This window comes from Liolophura sinensis, chromosome 1, assembly GCF_032854445.1.
Source record: "Liolophura sinensis isolate JHLJ2023 chromosome 1, CUHK_Ljap_v2, whole genome shotgun sequence".
Taxonomy (NCBI): Eukaryota; Metazoa; Mollusca; class Polyplacophora; order Chitonida; family Chitonidae; genus Liolophura; species Liolophura sinensis.
In genome coordinates this window covers 20,845,045-20,870,677 of record NC_088295.1, presented here as the reverse complement: position 1 = coordinate 20,870,677, position 25,633 = coordinate 20,845,045, and the positions used below count along the sequence as shown (strand labels likewise).

At 38.0% G+C, this 25,633-nt stretch overlaps 2 protein-coding genes across 2 annotated transcripts; one reads left to right on the top strand and one right to left on the bottom strand.

Annotated features, from left to right (window-relative positions):
• The first annotated feature begins 1,460 nt into the window (after positions 1-1,460).
• LOC135466867 (aconitate hydratase, mitochondrial-like) lies at positions 1,461-15,337 on the top strand. The gene is made up of 22 exons (XM_064744623.1): positions 1,461-1,547; positions 2,225-2,293; positions 2,554-2,633; positions 3,024-3,090; positions 3,811-3,882; positions 4,105-4,224; positions 4,547-4,639; positions 5,148-5,217; positions 5,525-5,613; positions 5,912-6,062; positions 6,260-6,364; positions 6,712-6,803; positions 8,765-8,870; positions 9,120-9,277; positions 9,617-9,690; positions 10,257-10,441; positions 10,921-11,126; positions 12,069-12,166; positions 12,404-12,497; positions 12,982-13,114; positions 13,867-13,988; positions 14,262-15,337. The coding sequence occupies exons 1-22, from the start codon at positions 1,515-1,517 to the stop codon at positions 14,400-14,402; spliced, it is 2,358 nt and encodes a 785-aa protein (XP_064600693.1). The 5' UTR covers positions 1,461-1,514; the 3' UTR covers positions 14,403-15,337.
• Positions 15,338-16,068: 731 nt separating this feature from the next.
• Positions 16,069-21,788, bottom strand: LOC135481902 (modulator of smoothened protein-like). Its single transcript, XM_064761673.1, has 3 exons — positions 21,570-21,788; positions 18,802-19,017; positions 16,069-18,197 (listed from the first exon to the last, which is right to left on the bottom strand). The coding sequence occupies exons 1-3, from the start codon at positions 21,670-21,672 to the stop codon at positions 18,010-18,012; spliced, it is 507 nt and encodes a 168-aa protein (XP_064617743.1). The 5' UTR covers positions 21,673-21,788; the 3' UTR covers positions 16,069-18,009.
• Between the last annotated feature and the right edge of the window lie 3,845 nt (positions 21,789-25,633).

The following is a 25,633-nucleotide window of genomic DNA, read 5'->3' as shown; positions in this document are numbered from 1 at the left end:
CTTGTGACTGGGAGCAACTGGGTTTTTGGCGACAGAAAGCAACTAGGAGCAACTGGAAGCAACTTGTACTCAGTTCCATCGATCTATGTGTCACAATTGCTCCCAGTGATGCACGAGTTACACAATGAAAATGGCGACCACTGTGTGGACTTATGAGGTGGAAAATAATCTCATCGATATTTGGAGGCTTAGCCTGTGCTTATAGGATTCCTCTTGGAATTCACAGATACAGCATATGATGTCCTTGTACCAAAGTTGGAATAAATGGGCAAGAGAATTATCCAAGAAATCTTAAATTTGGAAAGAAAAGGCAACTTAGACATATATTCATCATATCAATTAAATCCACTCATCGTGTACAAAGGTCCCCGCCATCACAAAGTCATGTTGCTGTAGGTATATCTGCTCACAGTTGCCTCCAGTCGTCGTCAACCTACGAGCACCGAAACTGAATCTGATCAGACGCCGCCAGATGCTCACAATCATCAAGTCGGTGAAAAATCCTTCAGTATGGCATTAAGCAACAATCTGATAAGTAAATAAATAAACTGGGCCAGCAATATTTCAATGCCTTGTGACCTATGTGTGTAAACAGTTGTGTGTTTTCCCTGTGCTCTGCTCGGTTCACCCCACCATAATGCTGACCGCCATTGTTTAAGTGAAATGTTCTTTAGTATGGCGTAAAACACAAATCAAATAAATAAAATATATTTCATTGAAATCAGCAGGCATTACTCTGTCCTAGCTAAATTCTCATACAATAAATGCAAGTGATACGTAACAGGATATCAAGTTTGTATTCAGAATGTTTTGCAGCATCAGAACAGATTTATTACGGTATGCCAGTAAAAAAAAATATCGTTATTTAAACTATGCAGTTTGTCCAGGTTAAGGGGCAGCTGAATAATATTGTAGGCCTACCAGCAACTGACCTAGCAATTCTAAGTCTAGCCCTAGATTTTTGCTATAACTGACCCAACCTCAGAGCTATATATGACACACGGGTAGGCATATATATATATATATATATATATACATGTAAATATATTGTAGAATATAAGCATGTAGTGAGTATTGTGAATAACCTGGTCACGTGTGTGGGATAACTTCCCCAAAGTCAAGATCTTACTTGCGGCGGTTCCTGTTCTTTTATCCGCAAATAATAATCTGAACCTAGATTGCGGTATCCCGACAGCTGTGTTAGCCAGCATAACTACAATCCGGCTGAACCACTTGATAAAAGGAGTTGCTTAGGTACATGTGACATTATCAGCTTGGTGGGGATTCAGGTGGACTTGTAAGTCACTTAGTATGTTGCGTCACGGCCGCGTGACGCCTAGCCAATCGTCGGTTTGTTAGCGTGTATATATATTCGCTGTCCAGGAAATTTCATGATTTATTACTGAGCCCACAGCGGGAGCACTCGAACATCTGTTCATTTTGTCCTTTAGAGTTATTCGCCCTTGTCCTGACTGTGACGTCACGAATCCTCTGTGGCCGACAAGATCAAGAAAATGGCATACGTATTTAGAACTGCAACAAAAAGGGTAAGATTTCTTCACACCTTTAATATTATTTAGTAATGGAACACCGTGCAAAGGTGCATTATAATGACCTTTAAGTGATTTAACTGTTTTTGTGAGGTCATAGCGACAGAAACTTACCGCATTAGTTGGATTGTGTGAAGCACGCAGCCGCGATGCATGCCGGCTTCATTGGTTGCTGGGGACATTTAGGGGAGCGATTATCACTAATTGGGCCCGCTAAAGTCTCACAACTTTTAAAAATTAAATGGCAGGAGTTTTAAACTGTAAGCATAGGACATAGAACATACTAGAAAAACAAGAAGACACGAATTCCAATGAGCGTAAAACACGTATCGATACTACAACACATCCCACTCTCAGTAGTAAAATTTCATGTGTAAATTACTCAAAGTGAGCTTCACCTATGTTTTGACCTTGACTTCTTCACCATTCACCATGATTGTAATTATGACTGCACACAAATAATTTGTTTGCCTATGATAGTTTAAATTACATGTAAAGTGAAAACAGGTGGGATAACAAGTTAGGAATTGGTGTAAGTTCGAAATTTTTTGAACAACTTTTTTGTTCTTTTATAGTGAGTGGTGTGAATGACAGTTGTTTTGAATTATAGTTATCATTTTAAAGATTTGTGATGTTGCAGAACTGATAAACCGTTTGTACTTTGTGAATTGTAGGGGCTGTGCAGTGGGCTGATCAGCCATGGCAGGTGTATCCACACCTCACAGGCTGCAGCAGCGCAAAAGGTACCAAGTCATTATCTTTATTACTTTTTAAAATACCACTAACTTCTTTGTTTAATGAAATAATACTATATTAAATTTATCCTTAGGCTTTTCAGCCAAAAGTGTTTTGCAAAGATATTCAACATTTTTGCTAACTATGTCTTGTAACTCTTACATTTTGAGTGTTTATATTAGAACTAGAAAAATGTCGGATTTTTCACACCCACTGTATTAACCACATCTGTTTTTGTCAGTAATTATATTGAATAATGATGTTTCAGGTTGCAATGAGCAAATTTGAACAGGACACAAGCCTGGATTATGACAAGCTTGATTACAATTTGAAAATTGTCAAAGACCGGTAAGATATGTTCATTTGTTTTTTTTGCTTCTTCGTACTCTATTTCAATCAAAATGTGTAGAAAAAATGAGACACCACAAGACACGTGTAATACTGGAATATTGTAAGTCTAATCACTTATTTGGGAGTGTAAGGATAGGTGTTGTTAGTGCTTATACCTGTTTGATTTTTTCACTGGTGTTTACTGTATGAAATCTTGACGATGTGTCATGCTTATTGGATGAGGATAGTCATGTTCACTGGACTGCGCTGTTTAAAGCTGCAGTCACATCAGGGAGAGCCAATTTCAAACATGCCACTTGATCATGGACCTGACTGGTGCAACAAGCGAACACTATTATTTTAACTGTTTCCCATATAGTAATATCAGTTTGGGTGCATGTTTTTCAGATTGAACCGCCCCCTTACTCTGTCAGAAAAGGTTTTATACAGTCATCTTGATGATCCTAAGGGACAGGTAAGGCTCTGTTTGAGAGATGATTTGAACATGTACTGCAATACTTGAATAATATTTCATTTTCACTGCTTCTTGTTTAAACTGTTCTCTAGCTACTCTGCTTGATGAGATCATGTCTAGAGGATCTCAGGGGTTTGCAGCTTTCTGCGATCTGTTATATGATCATTACTTAATCTTGAATGAGAGACTATCTGTGCAGTACTTTAGGCTAGTTCAGGTTTATGACCTGTGCTACAAGTGCTGTATACAGTTTATGTGTATATGACATTTGTAGATTGCAGGAATGATGCAGATGTTTAGTTTATTGATATATATTCAGTTCATTGATATATGTTCAGTTTGTTGATATAAGCTCATTCAGTGTACCTAACCTTACCTTTATTATCTATGTATGCACAGCAAAATTTTTCTGCATGACATTGTTTGCTTCCTCATGCCACGGTACTGAGCAGAAAGATCCAAGCTCAACATCCCACAGTTGTAAACTTTGTGGCACAGTACACTGCTACATGGTAACCTTACAGTATTGTGCATCTCATAACCACTCAGTACTAAGCCTCTGCCACACTCTTTGCAGCAATTTAACGTGCCATACTAATACAAAATTGCCACGTAGCTCAGTGTTTGGACTGAGCTAACAGCTTTGCTATACAGATAGATTTATAAATGTGTGCTACATGTATGTTGACATAAATATCTGGTTTTGTTTAACATTTCTAGGACATCAGGCGAGGTGAAAGTTACCTCAAATTACGGCCTGACAGAGTTGCCATGCAAGATGCCACAGCCCAGGTTTGTTGATTCAAGTATTTTATATTTAAAATTCTTGACTTTATTAGATTTGAATTTGGTTTGAAAATTTGAAATGATTTTCAACAAATGTCAACAAAACAAGATTCAGAAATCCTCCGTTATGCTGACAACGTGTAGGCTGTTACTTGTACAAAAAGTTGGAATTCTATAAAACATTATTGGATGCATTTGTTAACTGTGTTTGACATTCTTATCTTTCAGATGGCCCTATTGCAGTTCATATCTAGTGGTTTACCTAAAGTAGCTGTACCCTCCACTGTTCACTGTGATCACTTGATTGAGGCTCAGAAGGGTGGAGACAAGGATTTAGCAAGAGCTAAAGTAAGCAGTCCAGAATGTATTTTCAAGCCTCTTACTAAATTCCTAACAATATTGAGGGATTTCATAAATCTATGAAATTAAAATATTTGAATGAAATTCTGTCTTTTTCAGTTTACAGTTTTCTCCCTTTATATGGCTTACTAGTGATACATGTACGTCTCATTTAATTTAAAAATCCTAACATAGTGCATGATAAGAATTGTCACCAGATAATTTTAAAATTAGTTTTATGCTTTGTGTTGTAGTATGTCTGTTAAAAACATCCTTAAACTGTAACAAAATAAATGTCTCATTTGGTAACTGAACAGCAATTTTATTTCAGGATATAAACAAGGAAGTTTATGAGTTTTTAGCAACCGCCAGTGCTAAATATGGAGTTGGATTTTGGAAACCAGGCAGTGGCATTATCCATCAGGTATTTTTTTCACTTACCAGTAACATACAAAATTATGATTCATTTGGTTATTCTCTGTCTTGTGTTGCATCCATGTTGCAATATTAGGCCTGCCACGGCAACAAGATGACAGAGTTATAACCTACAGAAAGTGAACAGAACTGTTCAGTAGCAGCTAACAGGTGAAAGTTGGCTCAAGATGCCACACTTTCGTATTATACTGCTAACACTTATCAGTAATCGTTTGGTGATATACATGTACATTATCACCTATATTTCTATCTGCCCTAAATATTTTTCTGACCAATAAAATGGAAAACTAAATTACATTAAAATTTGTTTAAATATTGGTATATGTTGGTTTTCTCTGTCAGTGTGTATTCTTTTTGATCAGGTGTTGAAACATTAAGATGTAAATTATGCACATTGACAAATTACTGTGAAAATAAGATTATGTTAACATTTATTATATATGTATGTACTGCTAGCCATGATATAGATTGTCATGGAGCCTGGCATTTGTTTGCAGATTGTGTTGGAAAACTATGCTTTCCCTGGTGTACTTTTGATAGGAACTGACAGTCACACACCTAATGGAGGTAAGAATAGTATAGTGTTCTAATTCCCTGCAAGTAGGTGTGATGATGTCACAGTATTTCAACTAGAAATGTAGAAAGGCAGTGGTGTAATGTGTCTTAGTGAATCCAAAAATTGCCTATTAGAGTTGTTGTGGTGAACTAGATAAAGGCAGAGTATTTCCAAACGTGATCAAGAGAAACACAGCTGCACCCCATCTATTTTATACCATTTCCAAGACCTCTGTGGTTTCTTGCTTACACTGCTGGCTCATGTATGGGTTATAGTACTCTGCCTGCATTCTTTGACCATAAAACATTTTCCCCACAGGTGGCCTAGGAGGTCTGTGTATTGGTGTGGGAGGAGCTGACGCGGTGGATGTCATGGTTGATATTCCCTGGGAACTCAAATGTCCACAGGTAGGCTGTTAAAACATTTTAAAACCTTGTACGTATTTTCTGGAATTTTAAGACACTTAAACAGAAATACTTGTTGGCAGGGTATGCCTGGCCAGTCGTGTGACATTTTACACCATTATTGTTAAGTGATTGGTCCTTATGACCAGGCCACAAAGGTGTTTCAGAATGATCATAAGTGCTCTTAGTGACCAAAAAAGCACAAATGTGGAATTATTGTTATCGAATACTTTATGGCCCAGGCATTGTTTGCTTAGTGAGCTATCTGACATTTAAATATTTATGTTGTGCGTTATTTTAGGTTATTGGAGTAAAACTAACAGGTAAATTAGGAGGCTGGACCTCTCCCAAAGACATCATCTTGAAGGTAGCTGGCATTCTCACTGTCAAGGGTGGCACTGGGGCTATTGTAGAGTACTTTGGACCAGGGGTTGACTCCATATCATGCACAGGTAAGTATTTGTTAATGATGGCAGTGTCAGGTCAGGTTTGATTATTGAGTTTGTCCAGAAATAAATGAACTGCAAGTTGGTGTGTACATATAATCCGGTAGTGGGTAAGTAAGGAAGTAAATTTATATTTTTCATTTTCCTAACTGGCTTTTGGTCAATGCACATTTGAAACCCCTGTGTGATATTTGATTTTTCAGGAATGGGTACCATCTGTAACATGGGAGCAGAGATAGGTGCCACAACCTCTGTGTTCCCCTTCAATCACCGAATGGCTGACTACCTCAGGTCAACAAACAGAACTGGTGAGTCATTTTAGATTTGAGACATTTTCTTATGTATTCATTTAGGTTGCACATGCAAAATTGAAGTGTGAATCAGTTTTGACGATTTTTTAATAATGAAGGATGCATCAAACTTTAAAACCAGGGACCAGTTTGTCCAGTGTGCTTTGACAGTAATATGAAATAACCGAGAGATGAGTTCAATGCATATCACCAATGTTAAAAGAGTGTATAAAAATAGAGAAGAAAGAAAAAAAGAACACTCCCTATTTTTTGACGTCTTGTGTTAATATCTGACAGAGTTATTGATGATTGCTAGATATTACTTTAATGTCAAACACACTGAATGTTTAGATGATTTGTTCCAGATATCGCTGACCTAGCAGGTAAATACCAACACTTACTGAGTGCTGACCCAGACAGCAAGTATGACCGGGTCATTGAGATTAACCTGAGTGAGGTGAGAAATAGTTTTACTGACAATGCAAATATGAACGTAACAAAAATTCCTTTAAAAGACACAACAGCACCTGGCTAAAACATATTTCAGCCAAAAGCAGGATTCTCAAGCTTTCTAAAAAGTAACATGCTTTATTATTTTGATGAGATTTCACCAAATAATATGTAGAACAAAATGACAGTACTGCACAAATGGCATGTGTGAATCAGCAGACATCTTCAGAATTTTATCCAATCAAACATGTTACTATCAGATTGCGCAGTGTAAGCTGTGATCTAGCCTTTACCCATTTACTCCGTGAAGTGACATATGATAACACAACTACTGCATGAGACATCATTTTGAGATTGTTAATGATTTAATGATGTGTAGCCAAAGGGCCTTTTCACACAGAGTTGTGGGATAGGTGTGTATCATTTATTCAAATATTCAAATTATGCACATACTTTTTTATTGTTGATTTTAGCGTTTAAATGACAAATATCAGAGACAGTGAAAAATTTATTAGGGATTCCAAAGGTTTATAGGAAAGAGAAGCTTAAAATTAATTAATTTTTATGATATAACTTTTTTTCTCTTAATTTATTAGAATTGAAGGATTTAAGGTTTGCTCCTTTGTCTTTCTCTCATACAAGGGGTGAATTTTTTTCCTGTTTTCTTTTATAAAATACAGTTAAATTATTGAACTGCCATGTTCAAACCAAGGTGCTTTCTCTGATGTTCACGATAATTAGGTCAGCACTGCTCTTATCTTAGAAGCCAGCACCACAAAACTGAAGCATTTAGTTCAGTGACATTCAAATTCCTAAATCAGCCACAGTGGTGCTTAGATTTATTTCCATTTGTTTCAGAATTAAGCATGAATCTTAATTGTACAACAATCCTGTTGTAATTTTGTGAACATTTAATCACCAGCACAACCCCTCCGGAGGCTAAGACCTGAACCCGGAATACTCAGCCATGCATCTACAGGCTACTTAAACTGTGAATGATATAACAGGCTTACAGTATCAACAGCTCAAGCAGTCGAAGAAATATCCTTCCAGCATGTCCAGTTTCCGAGAAAGCTATTTATCACTTAGACCTTCATTGGCAAAGTCCACGACTTTATCTGCCATAGGCTACTGCATTGACTACAACACGGAAAACACTTTCGACTTTAAGAGCTAGAGTAAACATGTATTAAGATGAAGTGTCACTAAACTTCTACTGGGTTGAAAAAAATTTAAGGAAATGTTTAATACCAGTTTAAGATACTTTGAATGGTAGTCTTTCACTGGACATAAACATTACTCAGGTGCTGTCTATCATTTTAATTCCTTTTCCTATAATGTGGATGAATCAGTCAGAATCAAGCAAAATGTGTCACTTAAAAAATGCTTAACTTTGATGAAATACAGTATTCTTGTATGGTGTAAACCACTGATCAAATAGTATGTTAATAGATATGCTGATGAACAAAAGTACAGATGCTGACTCTGTAATCAGTTAATTATATAGAGGGTACATTTCTCTGGACACTTCAGCTATCTGGATTAGTTTATTTTAAACAGTTAAATTTACTTTATCCAACTATCAGTCATCTTGTTACATCAGTCTTGTTACTGGGTCCTTGTGGTTTCGTCTCTGATCATTGTGGTAGTTCTTTTATGACAGAAGTGTTTTATATGATTATGATGACATTTGATGGGCAACCAGCGGAGTATTTTCTTCAACTTCAAATGCTGAGTTTGGAATATTCAAGTCAATAGATTGCATGTATCGCCGTTTCTGACTTCATGATGAAGATGTCTTTGCTCTGCGGATTATAAACCTCTTACTACTGGAGGTACATTAAAATCCTGGTCCACACATTGTGGTGGTTTCCCTCAGTCTGCATCCACCTGCAAACCTGATAGTCCTTGTAGAATGTATGTGTTGAGTGAAATAGCCTTGGACAGTGTAAAATATTTCTGATTCAGTTGGAGCCACATGTGAATGGACCGTTTACTCCTGATCTTGCCCACCCAATCTCCAACCTAGGAAAGGTGGCAAAGGAAAAGGACTGGCCAATGGACATTAAAGTTGGTAAGTAAAAGAACAGCTTATGTTTAAGAAATAACCTATAACCTAAAAAATACACACTCCGCATCCTTAAAAGTCCACTCTGTAGACAGAATTTTCACATTGGACATATCTTTTTCCCATCTGTGTATAAGATACTTATCTAATCACCACCAAAGTCATATGTCTGCTACGTTTTGAAGTACTCCTGTTGTGGCTTTCTGTTGGATTGTGGTGGAAGAAGTTTTTGGATATCATGTTATGTGTTTGTAGGTCTGATTGGTAGCTGTACAAACAGCAGTTATGAGGATATGAGCCGATCTGCCAGCATTGCCAAAGAGGCCCTTCAGCATGGACTGAAGAGTAAAAGTAGTTATACCATCACACCAGGCTCTGAACAGATTCGTGCCACTATTGAGAGAGATGGACAGGTAAGTCAAGAAGGACAAGGTGTTCTGTTACAATTACATGTATGGTCTGTTACCCACACTCTAGAGACAAAGAACATTTACATCTGTTGGTGGTTTTACAAAGACAGGGCCAACATGTGAAAAAAACGGATGGTAACTCCCCTGATGTTTGAAGAACTTCTGATTGACATTGTCAGAATTGTGAAATTACTTCCTTATATTGTTATTAATATAAGATTATTAAACAAGATACTTGGAAGATGACAATCTGGAGTGTTCATTCTGTCGCAGAATATCATAGCATGGAAAGGAATGAAAAAAAAGATTGATGTGGAAATGTTTCATTGTTGATTTTTGTAGGCTGCCACCCTGAGAGAGTTTGGAGGGCTTGTGTTGGCTAATGCCTGTGGTCCATGTATTGGTCAGTGGGACAGGTATGATTGCTCTTAAATAGGCATGTTGGGGATATGAATATAATAGGCACTATGAACAGACCCCTTGTGATCTGTTGGGAGTAATTTCCATCCATGTTTGACTTTTTTCTCATTTTCCTCCTTTACAGCTAGCTCTTGTCACTATACCATTCACACATACATATATATTTTTATTCCTTGTTATTTATTTTATTGGTGTTTTATGCCATACTCAAGAATATTTCACTGATATGACTGCGGCCAGCACTATGGTGGGATAAAAATGGGCAGAACCTAGGATAAACCCATGACTATCCGCAGGTTGCTGGAAGACCTTCCCATGTACAGCTGGAGAGGAAGTGCGGATGAGCTGGACTTGAACTCACAACGACCGCATTGGTGAAAGACTCCTGGGTCGTTACACTGCGGTAGCACGTTAACCAACTGAGCCACGGAGCACCCCCCCCCCCCCCCTTCCCTTAAGTCCTTGTGCATTTGTGTGTAAATACATACATGTATATGTGAATAGTATCAATTTTTTTCACATCCTTGTAACACTTATTCCTTTCAAATGCTATATTCATTAGACAAGACATCAAGAAGGGAGAGAAGAACACAATTGTGACATCCTACAACCGGAACTTCACAGGACGTAACGATGCTAATCCTGCCACTCACGCCTTTGTCACTTCCCCTGAACTTGTCACAGCTTTGTCACTCGCTGGTCGTCTTGACTTCAACCCATTGACTGATGAATTGACTGGAGCTGATGGTAAATGATTCAGTCTTTTTGACTACCAGCATAAAAATGTCAGAAAAGAATGGAGAAAAACTATTACTATTCTCAGAATACTCTAATTCTTAACCTTTTGGCATATGAAAGAGCAACTTTCAGTGCAATTTTGCATCTGTTTAATTTGACGTTGGAAGCATTGGTTGGGTTGGCCAATTTCAGGACTTCACAAAGACTATACTGTAAGGTTACACAGAGTAATGCTCTCAGAATATGCATGAATGAACATCTTTCAAACAGGCGAAAAGCTTGGAGAATTACAGTGATCCATTAATGTGTACTACTAACATACACATATTTATAGTAAAACAATTCTTCCATCTTTGAATAAATTTTAAGAAAAAGGTTACAACATGTGTAGTTTCAGTTGGATGCTTAGGGGAACGATTTGATAAAGAAAGGGGAGTTACTACTTCTGCGTATAGTTAATGTTTAATTTGATCTGTACATCTGTACAGGCAAGAAATTCAAGTTGTCTAGCCCATATGGAGATGAGTTACCTGCCAAAGGTTTTGACCCTGGTATGGAAACCTACCAGTCTCCTCCATCAGATGCTTCCTCAGTGGAGGTACAGGTGTCCCCCTCTAGCCAGAGATTACAGCTTCTCCAGCCATTTGATAAGTGGGACGGTAAAGACCTCACAGACATGGTCATCCTTATCAAGGTAACTGGACCTCAATTTATCACCATGTATACATTTTGTAGTCTGGTGTTTATAAGTGATCGTAGACTTGAAGAAAATTCATATTCAAGCAACACCTTTCTCTCTAATGGAAATTTTAGACAAGATTAACACTAGTACTATTACCATGCATCATGTAAAAAACAGAGGGGTTATTAGGTACATGTGTGTATATATAATAATAAAAAACAAAAGAAGGCAATGGGAGCTGTGTTGTTTTTCTAATCTTCAGATGGATAATGCCAGTCAGCTACCTCCTATTTTTGTATGGGGTATGTGTTGCTGGTTGATGACTCCCGGGATAATACCAAGGAAGCATAAGTTTATTTTACGCCCTCAAAAAAGTTAGAGAGGCTATATTATTATCGCCCTGCTGGTCTGTCTGTAGACACGATTTTGTCCATGCATCTCCTCCCAAACTACTGTGCTGATTTTGATGAAACTTATCAGACATCTTTCCTATTATCTAGATTTGTGCATACTTGAGTTTAATGGCAATTAGGTAATTAGTTTCATAATTTCTCCCCATTTAGGACTGTGCATAGTAGTTCATTTCCATGTGTTCAGATTTTGTCCAGGCAACTCTTGTGTTCTGAAAGTTCTTAATTTGTTTCCATGAAATTTAGCATACATCTTTCGTATCATCTAAACTTGTGTATGCTTAGAATAATGGATTTTTATGTACACAGAATTTGTGCATTCAACTCGTGCTAAAGTATTGCACCCATTTTCCTGAAACTTTGTGGACATCATTTATATCATCTAAACATATACATGCTTAATAATCATATTAGTCTGGTTATTTTCATTTTCATTCTTGGAAATGTTGGGGGATGGAAGTGGGCATTTCGGATACCGGATTTGAGTTTATTTATGTCATTATGGAGTTGGCTGATTGTATGTTTTACCGATGTCGCATTTCAGGCTAAAGGAAAATGTACCACAGATCACATCAGTGCTGCTGGACCATGGCTTAAATACAGAGGACATCTTGACAACATATCAAACAATCTCCTAATCGGGTAACTATTAGATGTTAATACTTTACTGGTATAGGAAAATGTGTTTGTTAGACAATGTGTGAGGTATTTTGTCTTGGCTATATTTTGGAGAAGCTATACTGAATTTCCTGTATGGATAAATTGAAGTAATCTGGAGTACATCTATGGAAACCAATGAAATTGTGATTATGTAAAAGTTAACATCATGTATAGGAGATGTATAATATCATTTATGTGTACTACTCTCTCTTTTATTAGGGCTGTAAATATTGATAATGGTGAAATAAACAAGGTGAAAAATCAGCTGACTGGTGAGGTTGGAGCTGTCCCTGATACAGCAAGACATTACAAGGTAGGTCAGAGTGATGGAACCAGAGCAGGAATCCTGCAATCTTTAGGAGGACACATGCTGGCTCTGTCAGATAAGGCATCATTCTCATCCCAGCATGTCAAACCCTTACTGTGAGCCGGAGTGTGCTTAAATCTGGAGGTTTGTTAGTAACCTGACAAAAGGCAGTAGTTTTCTCCACCCACAGAACTGCCCAACATTGTGGTTTGGTCCCTCTCTGACTAATGTGACTATCTGCTTTTCCTAATTGCAAATGTCATCGTTGTAACTTGAAGGGTATGAAAAACAACAACTCATTGGGGAGCCTTTGCGGTCAAAAGTAACTGTGGCCACAGACATGTAGGCTGTTGTTCATGCCTGCCTTATCGGTGATATTTTATGAGCAAAGTATCGTACTACAGGTGCATTTCAAGTTGCCATAATGACCAAAGGTACCTTGATTTCAAATATTACTCCTCTAAACTTTTCACATTTGTATTGCTTGCAGTCACAGAAAGTTCCATGGGTTGTGATAGGGGATGAAAACTATGGTGAAGGCAGCAGCAGAGAGCATGCTGCCCTGGAGCCTCGACATCTTGGAGGACGGGCAATCATTGTGAAGAGTTTTGCACGTATCCATGGTCAGTCCATACTACCCTATCTAGATACGTAACTTGTGGTAAAAGAAGAGCTGCAGGACTGTGGGATTGTGTTTAGCATTGATGGAACTGGGGTTAGATTCGGTAGATGAAATTACTTTTGCTAGTTTCCCCAACTCTAGGGTTTCTTAAGAATAATAACCCATTTAGGATGCATATATACATCAAAATAATATGACCGGCCCGGATAGCACAGTTGGTAGAGCGTCCGCTTCGGGACCGGTAGATCCAGGATCAATCCTTGGTCGAGTCATACCTAAGACTTTAAAAGAGGAAGTTGTAACTTCCTTGCTTGGCATTCAGCATGAAGGGGATAGTGCAACGACTGGTTGACCCATATCAGTATAATGGCTTACTTGCCTTCGGTAAGTTGTCTCAGTGATGCAGCACTAAATAAAAGAGCGGTGGAAATCCGTCCTGCAACAAAGGAGGCACATTACACGTGCATGCACCCTAATGATTCCTTCGTCGTCATATGACTGAAAAATTGTCGAGTACGACGTTAAACCCCAAGCACTCACTCACTCACTCACTCAAAATAATATGTGGCATTATATATTCATTTTCACTAAAATATTTGATCTGAAAGAAAAGATGTTTACAGTTGCCTGTTTGTCATGAATGTATTTGGCCATATTAAAACATGTATTTTGTTAACAAGCATTAACAAACCTAACAAAAACGCAGGTTTTATGCTTTGCTTCTTTCACTTCTTATTTTAATTTTGTTTTCAGAGACAAATCTTAAAAAACAAGGCTTGTTACCACTGACATTTTCAAACCCAGCTGATTATGATAAAATCGAGCCGACAGACAGGATCTCCTTGCTTGGACTTAAAGACCTTGCACCTGGAAAGGTAATTCAGATATATAGTCGGTGAGGACTGGATCACTCCCCTGGCCCAGCTTTCTACCAAGACGTTTGATTGTCCACTTTCATTCCTCATTAATAAACTCAGAGCACCACTAGTTGTGGTTTATAGGTTTATGTTTTATAGTTTAATGTATCAATTTTACATTAAGTGTTAAGACTGAAAAAGCAGCTAAAGCATATTTGCGCTTGCATACAGTAGTTTCTTTCCAAACTATCTGCCACAAACATTAAAATGTTAATATTTTCTCTGTTTTAGCCCATAACCTGTGAAATCAAGCATGCCAATGGCTCGACAGAAAAGATTACACTGAACCACACCATGAACGAAGGCCAGATTGAGTGGTTCAAAGCTGGAAGTGCTCTAAACAGAATGTTTGAAATGCGAAAAGGCCGATAAAACTTGTAGGAAATTTTTAGGAAATATTTCGTGCTGCTTTTCTTTTTTTCGTCCCTTTAAAACAGTTCACAGTACTTGAAAATAATTTAAGCAGCAGTTTTACACTTCAGTTTCATCTGAGCTAAGCTTCGAATTTATAGAAAGGTTGTTGAAAGAGTACAAAAAAAAAAAAATGATGAGAAAAGAGAGGTGTAGCATCTGTGATCCTGTAGAGATTTTTAAAGATTATATAGCTCATCCAGAATTTATGTAGATTCGTCATCATCCTATGAAGACAAAGACTGCAGTCATGGTAGCGTGTACTTAATAGTGTGGATGTGTGTGAATTTTGTATCAATGCAATATGAAAATTTGATTAATCAGAAACTCATGGGTAACTTCAAATCAAATATGTAGTATGTGTTGTTGTGTCAACTAGTTCTGTGTAAACAGTATTTACAAGTATTTTTAGCAATGATGACTTTATACACAGCTGCCTTTCATACTCAGGAGCCCACAACTGGAAGGGTACAGGTCTTATCATTTCAGATTTACTTGGTCTTTAACTGGCTGCTATACATGTACATATTTGTCATAGGATCCTGTAAATAATCCTGAGGTGAATAAAACTGATTTACACCTTGTTCACACAAAAACTTGTCTCCTGACTTTTGGTCACATAGGTTGTGTATGATTTGAGAGGAATAGGCCCTGGGGCTGCTTGCAGAAAGTTGTTTGTAACTACCATTGCAAATCAATTTAAAAACATATGGTACTTAATCAACTTGAGCCAAGAGGCCTCCATCCTTTTGCTTCTGAATTCCGTGACATAGGGCTCCTCTGGCAAGATCAGTGATAAATTACATGATGTCCCACTTGAGGCTACTTTTTACTGGTTTTGTAAGTTCTCCTAAGGCAACACTTTGTAAAGCTTGTACGATTGTGACACCTTAATTATATCTCACCTCATTATTATTCGAAGTCAAAACCAGTAGCCACATTTGCTGAAAATAAACCTATCCAGCACGTTTGCTTGATCTGTTTGGTTCTGTTTTGTAAGAACCTGTCAAACAAAGTTTATGTTCTTTGGAATTTTAAGGACAGGTGTGGTACCTGCATTGTGAAATTCTATTGTTGGTGGGGCCTTGGTGGAAAACAGACATCCGTGCTTGTGTGACGGCTTGCACTGTGTAAGCTTCGTTGTTTTTATCAAATATGATGTGCACATCTGTACGTCACATGGTTAAGTTGACCAGTAATTTATTGTAGGTTTTCTCCACCCTAGTACCAGTTAATGATGACCATTCCATAAGTGACAAATTCTTGGAGCATGGCAAACCTAATCCATTATGTTACTGTTTCTGTAACTCAGGAAATGTTGTCTAGTGGCCATGATATATATTGCATGCTTTTTGTACATGTATAACCAGGTTGATATACCCCTTACATCGTCCTGGCACAAGGTACATGTATAACTGCTTTGTAAAACCCACCCTCAAGGTTCTCACTATGAGCCTAACAGTCTCGGCAGAACCTGAGACTAGTATATACAATATACAATAGCCCCAGGCAGGACACAATAGGCTCCCTCATCAACCAAGCAGTACTTATTAACTGCTGTAAAACAAAGACAAGGCAAAAACAACAAATAACACATTGGTCAGAAATATATTTACTATTTTCTCTTGTCATGGGTACTATTTATTCATTTCTGTAATAGCAAATATACACAAATGAACAGAAATCCTTAGTTTACATGGACACATGCTCCACTTTAATTCTACGAAGAATGAAATCTTTGCACTGAAATAATTGGTAGTGTACACTACATTACAGTTCAGTCAACTGTGTAGCACTAATGTACACATCAAATATTCAATACATAGACCAGTTTACAATGATCACATGATGTGTTTTGCAGTAAACCATTTATACCAGTACTTTTCAATACAGTACACAAACCTGGCTTTATACAAACATTCTTTCGCATACTGTATATATACTTGACCACATCCATATCTTCCGAACAGCTGGAATGACTTTAAAGGCAGCTTTCTCCATTTTCTGCAAAGTAGTTGTGGTCCTTGAAATGATCTACACATAAACACCTGTAGCATAAATTCTTGTAAATTATGACAAAATGCAGTCATAAGATGCACTTTTAACTAGCCTTGTATGACTTAATATTCTCTTCTGGAAATACACCACAATAAGGATGAACAGAGTTTCCAAACATAAGATACAATATTCCCTTAGCTCAAAACTACCATAATTATCACAATAACACATGCGTTGTCATGGCAGTTACCATTACCTGAAGCTAAGGGAACTTTATTCCAGGCTGCCAAATTCTTTAATGTGTCAACTCATTTCATTTTTACTTTGTGCAAACCCTCACAAGACGGATACAGTATTGCAGTTCCTGACTGAAGTAAGAGATCATCAAATCAATAGTAATGGGATGTATGTCAGATTATCATATTTATCAGAAAATGCACATTTTCTTGGACGGGTAACCAAATACACACCCTGCAACAATTTGATTGCTAACAGTATAAAAACCACAAGAAATGAAACTGATTAATAAAAAACTAAGACATTTCTGAGACTACAAAGACTTATTCTAATCAGCACTAAGAGAGAAATCAGTTAATCATGTAGTTACCAGACAAGTGCAATGGTTAAGCCAAACTTTTTGGATACTTTCAGGTCATAGCCGAACCGAATCCACAGGGTCCAATCTGTCTGAAGATCAAACTATACCATTCAAACCGATTCTACTTAGCTCTAATAATTGACTCCTTCTACATGTGATTTCACAAATTCTGTGAGTGTACAGAATGTTAAGTAGATCAAGAATAATAAGGCTGCAGCATTACCTTGTGCAAGTACTTCATATACTGGACAATGGACTTGGACTTCACAACATTAATCACAATAACCTGAATGGAAATGAGTAACCTGATGGCAATATACCTGTATGAACCCAATCTGTAACAGACACAGCCATACAACACACACTGAAAATAATGCAGTGTACATTTTATACCTATTTAATTATGTTTACATTACTAGTCTAAAGCTACTTTTCACAGCATCCTTTTTTTCATGTGTACTGGTATTTTAGATTAGACTTGACGCTTAAAGCATGAATGACATGAACAATGAACATGAATTATTAATGCAAACCATGAAAAGCAGTCGAAGGACTTTATAGCATTCACGCACAGACAAAATTTTCTCTTTAAGCAGCCATGGCACTGTCTTGCTTTTCCTCTTCAATTCCAACACCATGAAAGTCATCCTCGGCAAAACTAGCTTACAGGAAAGTCTGACTAGTAAATATCTGATATTCCCTTGATAACAACAGCCTGGGCTGACTGACACCAGTAAAGAATGTGTAACAGTACCTACATGTAGTAGACCTAATGCTGATATTTGCACATCAGCAGTTTCCTATGCCACTTAACTTAGGTGAAACAGGTTAGCAGTGACTACATGTAGTTGAGATCCAATGACCTCTAGTGTTGTCTGTTCAAACCATCTGAGAATTAAAGGCTAAAACAGTCATCAATGTTCTAATATAGCAATCACAATGCACTTTCTGTCTTGGCACAGAGGTTGTATTTTAGAAGTGAGGCAAACATACTTTCCCAGCAAACAGTTCTGATATCACAGTAATCCACAAGGCAAGAACAAAGAAAATGTAGGATATGCCAACTTGGAAATTAGGTGGCAACTGATATGCTTCTCCTCCTATCTGGTCCATATCAAATCCCACGGGGAATATCACAGCTGCCAGGCAAAATAATATCACTGTGAAGGAAGATGAACAAAAAATATATTACTACATAAATACAAATGGATAAATTTTAAACATTTTCTTTCATCAGTTTGAAACTCAACACACAAATACACTAATATATGTGACTGAGCTGTCAAACACAAGAAGTGACATCACAAATGCTCATATGCACGACTGCGTACATATGTAAACTATCGGGACTAACATGATGTTAGGTTCATCATATTGTCCCAATATTGTTATTTTCCCTATGACAACTCAAGTTGGGCACTTCCTGCTGGGAGACTGTGACAATGTCGATTAAAACCTTTTTGAATATTTAAGAAGTTTAGAGTATTAATGATAACCCACTGATCCATAACTATTCCTATAATTTTCCATGACTTGGAACTTGATTATGTTCTCTTACCCATACGTTTCTTTGGAGAGATCAAATTTACTCTCATTTTTTGCACTGACATTTTTTGATAACGTAACAGTTGTAACTATTTTATCTTTCTTTTTAATATGAAGTTCCATCTGTAATTGATTTGAAGCCATCTAAACCTACATGTAGCTCCACTGTATGTATTAAGAATCTAACATATAGAAAGAAACTTAATTTTGTCAACATACTTGCCACAAAGCCAAGCCATCGGGCAAATCTCATCACCCTGTATCTCCAGTATGACACAGCCAGCAATATCAGAGTCACATTGATACACACAATCCCAAACACAATGCAGATGAAAGTCAATAGCCATTCTCCTCTCACTGGCTCCGGAGAAAAACATATTTTTGAGCGTCCATATATAGTCAAGCATGTCTGCAGTAATCCAATGTGAGTTGTGCCTAAAACCAAAACAAGGTAGTATAAAGACAAGAAATTAAAATTGTAGTTTATCATTAGTGTAATTAATACTGCAGGACTGAAGTACAATAATTTACAAATTATCAATTAAAATTAGAACACAAGAAATATATCTTTGAGGAAGATATAATAATGTACATGAATGAAAATAAATAACTACTCAGTGTATGGCTGGCAAGTCTGAGTCTACCCCAGTTAAGCTGTGGGTGTGGCTTACTGGATCAGTTTTCTCTGAATTCTTATCCATATGCATTGTGAATTCAGCCATGGCAATAGATGGATATACATGTACATTGTGTTTGTTGTCTATGTAGACCTGATCAATGAATTGTCTTAAAATAGTCTTATGTGATTCTGAAAAACCATACACAACAAGATATACATGTGTAGTACGAGTCCAGTTAGAAATACTGGTACAGCACCAATTGCAGTTATAATTTTATGTCTGTTTAATTGTGGAATACCACTGCTTATTATTTCACTTAATTACAATGTATACAATGGCTGTCAGTTTTATGGATGTAGAAAACCAGAGTGAAGTAGATAATATGGCCCAAACTGAAAAGTACATGTAAGTGGCTGAATTAAATTTCATTTTAAATATAACTTAATAGCAATGGTGTAAAGGTCAAGAATATGTACCGTAAGTGGTTACAGGCAAAAAAACGTTGTGAAGACTGTTGAGCCTACAGAGAATGTACAAAGTGTAGTCTTGAGTCAACCAAGTTAACAAGTAAGTGAAGTGAATTGAAGACAACTGTGTTTACTGTCTGACAAACTTGTCACAACTACCTTTGAGCGGGGGTTATATAAAAAAGCTTAACTTATGTGGGAACGAACAAGGACTATTAAAAAGGATCAATTATCATTACACAAGTGATCTCCAATGAACTTTATGTAAGCCTTACATGTGGTATCAAATGGAATACTGAGGATCCCCAGCTTGATGTTAACATTGAACAATCACCTCAAGTGTCTCAGTGTCCCAGTCCTAGACGGTGTAACCATTCAATAACAACAACAAACTGAAGAGGGATGCAACTGCATATCAAGCAGTCTGACCTTTTCATTTCCTTGAAACATCAAAAGGACAAGATGATTTGGACCTAAACATGCAGCACTAATTATTTAAAATAAAGTCACCTCACTTATCATATTGCTATACCTCTAGGCAAGAATCTTCTAAGCATTTACTAACTGCTATTTTGACAGTATTGGGCAGGCGGAAATCGTCAACTGAGTATGACCAAAGGGGTACAATAGCAGCAGATATGTCTCTGTTATATCATTTCTGGTATCAATACTGTTTTGAAAGTTAACTTCAACAAACATAGACCAATAGGTGTGGTGGAGTGACCCTATCCACGTACCAACTTTGAACCACTAACCTTTGAAACCGTACTAGCCTGTGCTACAGTAAATCACTCGTAAAAATAAGTATGAGCTGTGTAACCCTGTTACATTTACGTATCTTTTATGTCAAGTATATGTGACAATTAAAAGCAGATACCAGACTTGCATTTAAGCTACTCCAACATGCACCCTGCAAAGCAGCATCCAGGCAGACAGGGTGACTTTGTTGGGTTTAGAATCAACTATCTTTTGAGACTACTTGTTCTGCATTTTCACCACTAGCTGAGACCTAAGGTAGATTCAAGTAAGTCAATCAATACATACCATATATGGAGCACATTTTAGAATACTCTGTTCACTTTCATGATGTGTTACAAATGTAAATGGTAATAACCGGTGTTACCTTTATATCACGCACTGCATTGATAGCATAACATAATTAAAATAAAGCAGTAGAGCCTACAGATTGACCTATGTTAGTCTGAATATACTGACTGTTGGTTGAGAAATATTAGGATATGTCATATTCATGGCTGCGCAACCTATATGAATATGGCGTATTTGAATATTTCTCAACCAACACTCAGTGTACTCAGACTAGACATATGTCGGCCTACTTTCCTTTTTACTGAAGTGTATGTTCAATCTAACAATCTGATCAAACCGATATACCTTTCCCAGGAGTAAAATACTGATATATCAACAGTTCAAGACGTATCAATGCTAGTACATATACAACACTGGTTGGCACTCTACATTCAGTTAAACTTATATAAACTTAGGTAAGACCAGCTCTTTCTGGCTTCCTCTCCAGCCGTACGCAGAAAGATCTGGCGACAACCTGCGGATGATCGTAGGCTTCCCCAGGGCTCTGCTCGGTTTCCCCCTGTCATATTGCTGGCCGCCATCGTATAAGTGAAATATTCCTCAGTACGGCATAAATCACCAATTAAATGAAATAAATAAGTAAACTTAGGAACATTTCACCAGTTAATCAGTGGTCTACTTACACAGATTGTGCAGGTTACTATTTATTTTTTTCACACATTTGAAACTCTGACAAGATCTCATGGTTAACAATTATACACCCTTGCCCTAGGCTAAGAGTTAGAGTTAGGGGTATTAACAAGACATTGAAGCCTGATCTTCATAAAGTTGCATGTAAACGCTGGTGTCTTACCCCCGATGTCCGACACTATCCAGTTGGGCATCGCCAAACTCGCCACAGCGAAAAGGTCGGCGGCAAAGAACAGTGCCCCCGATATAATACTGAGCTTATCCATGACTGGCTCTACATCAACCCAGATTACATCGCTTTGGATAGGGTACAGGTTTGTCTACGCATAAAATTTAACAACACCGAAAAGGTGGTCTTCGCTGTATCAGCAGGTTGCTTCTTTTTTCCAACTCCTAATCCAACGACAGCGCCCCCTGTAAATAATGTGTACCAGGGGAAGTAACCATTGTGTAGTTGCTTATTTTGTAACTGTTTACTTGCTCTTCTCAGCTTGCAATTCTTCTTTATACATATTCCTTTTATCAAACGTTATTTCTTGACATGTATATGTAAATAGCAATTGTTTATTATGGCCCATTTCTTCCTTTGCTTTTTTTAATGTAATAGGCCGACTTTGGAATTATGCATCATAGATTTTTATTCAGCTATAACCAGATATATACCGTGTGTTCCACAGATTCGGGAGTAATTAACTGTAGGGTTGAACAAACTCCCGCGGCCGGCATTATTGTGGGAATGAACCGGGCGTAAGGAACTAGTATATTGCTTATATGGTTAAAAACCTTTAAATTTATTATAGGCAGCAACCTATGGATGGTCGTGGGTTTCCGCAGGGCTCTGCCCGGTTTCCTTCTACCATAATGCTGGCCGCCGTCGTATAAGCGAAACATTCTTGCCTCTCACCAATCCGATCGTTGTGAGTTCAAGTCCAGCTCATGCAGGCTTCCTCTCCTGTCGGATGTGTCAAAGTCTGTCAGCAACCTACATGCGGATGCATGCTGCGGGTTTCCCCCTGGCTCCGCCCGGTTTCCTCCAATCGCAATGCTGGCCGTCGTATAAGTGAAATATTTTTGTACGGCATAAAACACCATGCAGTCTAATCAATAAATACCTAAAACTATATTTTCACGTCATGACGCTGCATGAAGCAGATGTTGAAGCATGCAGTTCTGAAAGCGGTTGAAAACCGGAAGTGGTACGGGGTACCCCAACATAAACCTCGAAAACAATATAGCATCCTGCGGAGAACTCTGCAAGACAACTACCTTAGAGCGTTACATGGAAGGAGAAAGGTCATTTGCACATCATCTGTTAATGCTATGAGATTGTGGTTTCCTTAAGACTCATGGTTAGGGTCTACAGTACCGGTACAGTCCTTCCTGTGAATGGCAGGATGAAAATTAACACTCTTATTCTGCGATTTGTCCGATTTTTGTGACAAAACGAGCCGATGTTTCTCCCCAGTCTATTGCTACCTGTTAAATTTGACAACCTTGAAGATACCTTGACAGGAATTCTGCCGTGGAGTATATTCAACTACATAATTATGACGAGACAAATCTATGTGACAACCCTGGAATGCAAGAAGAAGAGCATTTCCCAACCAGGTATATAAAGTATCCAGGAAAGGCTTTGGAATTCATTGTTGCATCGCTGGAAATAAACTCACAACTTGTATGTGGTGTGTAATTAAGGCAAAATCACTAAAAATGAACAAACGGACAGAGGAAGGGTCAATAAAAACTCTCTAAAACAGATCTATGCCAGGGTGGTTCGTTGCTGTTTGTCTCTGGTTTGACAGCATCGTTGTGCATGACATGAGCAAAGTTATTCATGCAGGGAAATATGGTTGGTAAGTAAGAACATCGATCTCCCCACTTCGCAGATCAATGTCTCAATGTAAAGGACTATAGCATGGAGAGTAAAACCAGAGCAGCGACGACACTGTGATAAAGTTGGTAAATGCATGGCCACACGTAACCTGTGAAAATTATTCTGTAACTGCTAAGTGACCGAAAAGTAAAAACTTGTGTCCCCTGTGTCAAAGCCTGGGATGATCACACCATCTATTTTGCATGTCTGCTGACCTGGCAACAGAACACCGAAAAGTAAAAACTTGTGTCCCCTGTGTCAAAGCCTGGGATGATCACACCATCTATTTTGCATGTCTGCTGACCTGGCAACAGAACACACGTTTTCCAGCCGTGTTTGATTTCTTTGATAGCCTACTTGACATAGGTGTTACCACGGTGGAATAAGGGCCCGGATGTCGGATGGCGTCATAACCAAAGCATATTCTCCCCGTACTGAAAAATGAGACGGAGAGGGTGTAACCAGTTGCAGCAAAAAATTTTGTTAGCAATTTGAGACGAACTGGGATACGTCCACTACAGATCGCCGACTGGATGTTATAGGTCACGCGGTTACCTCAAGATCTTCAACTTGAGATGAAACGGGGCGACATTGTTAATAGTGTTCTGCTCCTTGAAAGACATGTGGTATGGCCAAGACCCACTAAACCATCATCGAGTGCATGAGGAAGTATGCCATGGTTGCCGATGGACGTTTTTGACATGTAACCATTCATACTTTGAAGTGAACTTCATGGTGTGGGAGCTCACATCACATTGATATATTTGGAGATTTATGTCACATTCGAGACAGCAATACGAGAATACAGATTGAACAAGAAGTTCATGTTTTGATTTATATCTCCTGTTCATAGCATATCCAAACACATTTATGTTTCAAATCGTTTGGTAAACTTCTTTCCATGGTAACTGCTACAAAACTTTCCCCTTAGTTGAAATCCTTATAACCATTACCAACAAAAGATCGCCTTATCTTCCTACTTCCATATTTTAATAAAATATTTGTAAATCGTATTATGTCAACATAAATATGGCTGCAGTATTAACTGAACATCTTGGGAAAAATGCATATACTATAATCCTTTTGGAACAAGTCCAGCTGAACCACTAATTTCCAGTAAATGTGGAAACCTGTTCAAAATTTCCAAATAATTGCCACTTACCGAATCTTTTGAAATTTACCCAGGAAAACCTTAATCTGAGCCCGTGTACCAAATTTAGAAGTTGTTAGTGAAATGGTTCCACTTCATTCAACCTTGCTATCAATCGTTTTGAAAAACAGTAAAGTGATTGCAGAAACCGTTTAAATAGTTAACAACAATCTAGAATACGTATCGCTTTACAAATAGGACAAGTGAAGCGAATACTCTTTTTTTTTTTACGATAACGCGCGTATGGACAGGTGACATTTTGACATAACTTTTCTTCTTTCAAAAGTCTGACAATCTTTTGCATTAACGAGCAGTCTAATTTTTCACATGCGAGACGAAGTACATAATAAATCTCCTTTATCACAACTGCCTGATAAAAATGACTTCACTGCTTGGAAATTTCTCTGGACACAACCAATTTAAGTGGGACGTACGTTACGGACATAACTCTAGCTACGTGAACGGTGCTGTCTGGGCTATGTTAAATGCTTTGCTGAAAAACTTTACGCTTACTCGAGCTGGGCCAGTGCTATGCATGGAGTAAACTGGAGCGCAACAAGTTATTGTCCAACTTATGTCATGTGATATACACCGTATGGAAGTGGAAGTGGTCTTTGTTAATTTTTTTTGTACCGGAAAGGTGCCACTTTTTGCCGCAAGTACCCAAGAACAAATGCAAGCCGGGGAACCTTGTAAATTTCGCAAACGGGATTCAACCACTATCTTTAAGTAGCGGTACCCAGCTATTGAAAGGCATGCACCTTAACAAACCTTCCTACCCGAGAGTATCACCTTGAACGTCTGCCAAGATTTGGGGTGGAGGAAACAATAGCCATAGATCTGTACCTTTACTATGTACATGAATGAGCTGTAGATAATCCAGCGGCAGATGTAGCCCTGCACATTCAGTGACGTGAAGGCATTTTACGACCATCAGGTGAGGCTGACGTCTCCAGCTTTAGCCAACCAATCCAGGAAAGAGAATCTTACGCCATTGGTCAAAGTCGACAACACCGGCGCTTTGCGTTATCATATCTGCCTTACTAAGGTCTGGCTTGTGACCATGTTGATGACCTAAGGCGTGTAACAAAATGGCTAGATGCAGTCTTCCAACCGGTCTTGAAGAGATAAGCTAAGCATCACAATAAGGATATTTCAAATGAACTTTATTGATCAACTTCACAGTAATACAAAATCATACTGA

What these genes read in the sequence shown, in the direction of transcription:
- LOC135466867 (XM_064744623.1), top strand. Translation starts at nt 1,515, where the DNA reads ATGGCATACGTATTTAGAACTGCAACAAAAAGG. An exon ending in GCAGTGGCATTATCCATCAG is followed by an intron (nt 4,640 to 5,147) that starts GTATTTTTTTCA and finishes ATTTGTTTGCAG; the next exon opens with ATTGTGTTGGAAAACTATGC. An exon ending in ATACAGCAAGACATTACAAG is followed by an intron (nt 12,498 to 12,981) that starts GTAGGTCAGAGT and finishes TATTGCTTGCAG; the next exon opens with TCACAGAAAGTTCCATGGGT.
- LOC135481902 (XM_064761673.1), bottom strand. Translation starts at nt 21,672, where the DNA reads ATGGATAAGCTCAGTATTATATCGGGGGCACTGTTCTTTGCCGCCGAC. An exon ending in GATAGTGTCGGACATCGGGG is followed by an intron (nt 19,018 to 21,569) that starts GTAAGACACCAG and finishes TTTTGGTTTTAG; the next exon opens with GCACAACTCACATTGGATTA. An exon ending in ATGGCTTGGCTTTGTGGCAA is followed by an intron (nt 18,198 to 18,801) that starts GTATGTTGACAA and finishes CTTCCTTCACAG; the next exon opens with TGATATTATTTTGCCTGGCA.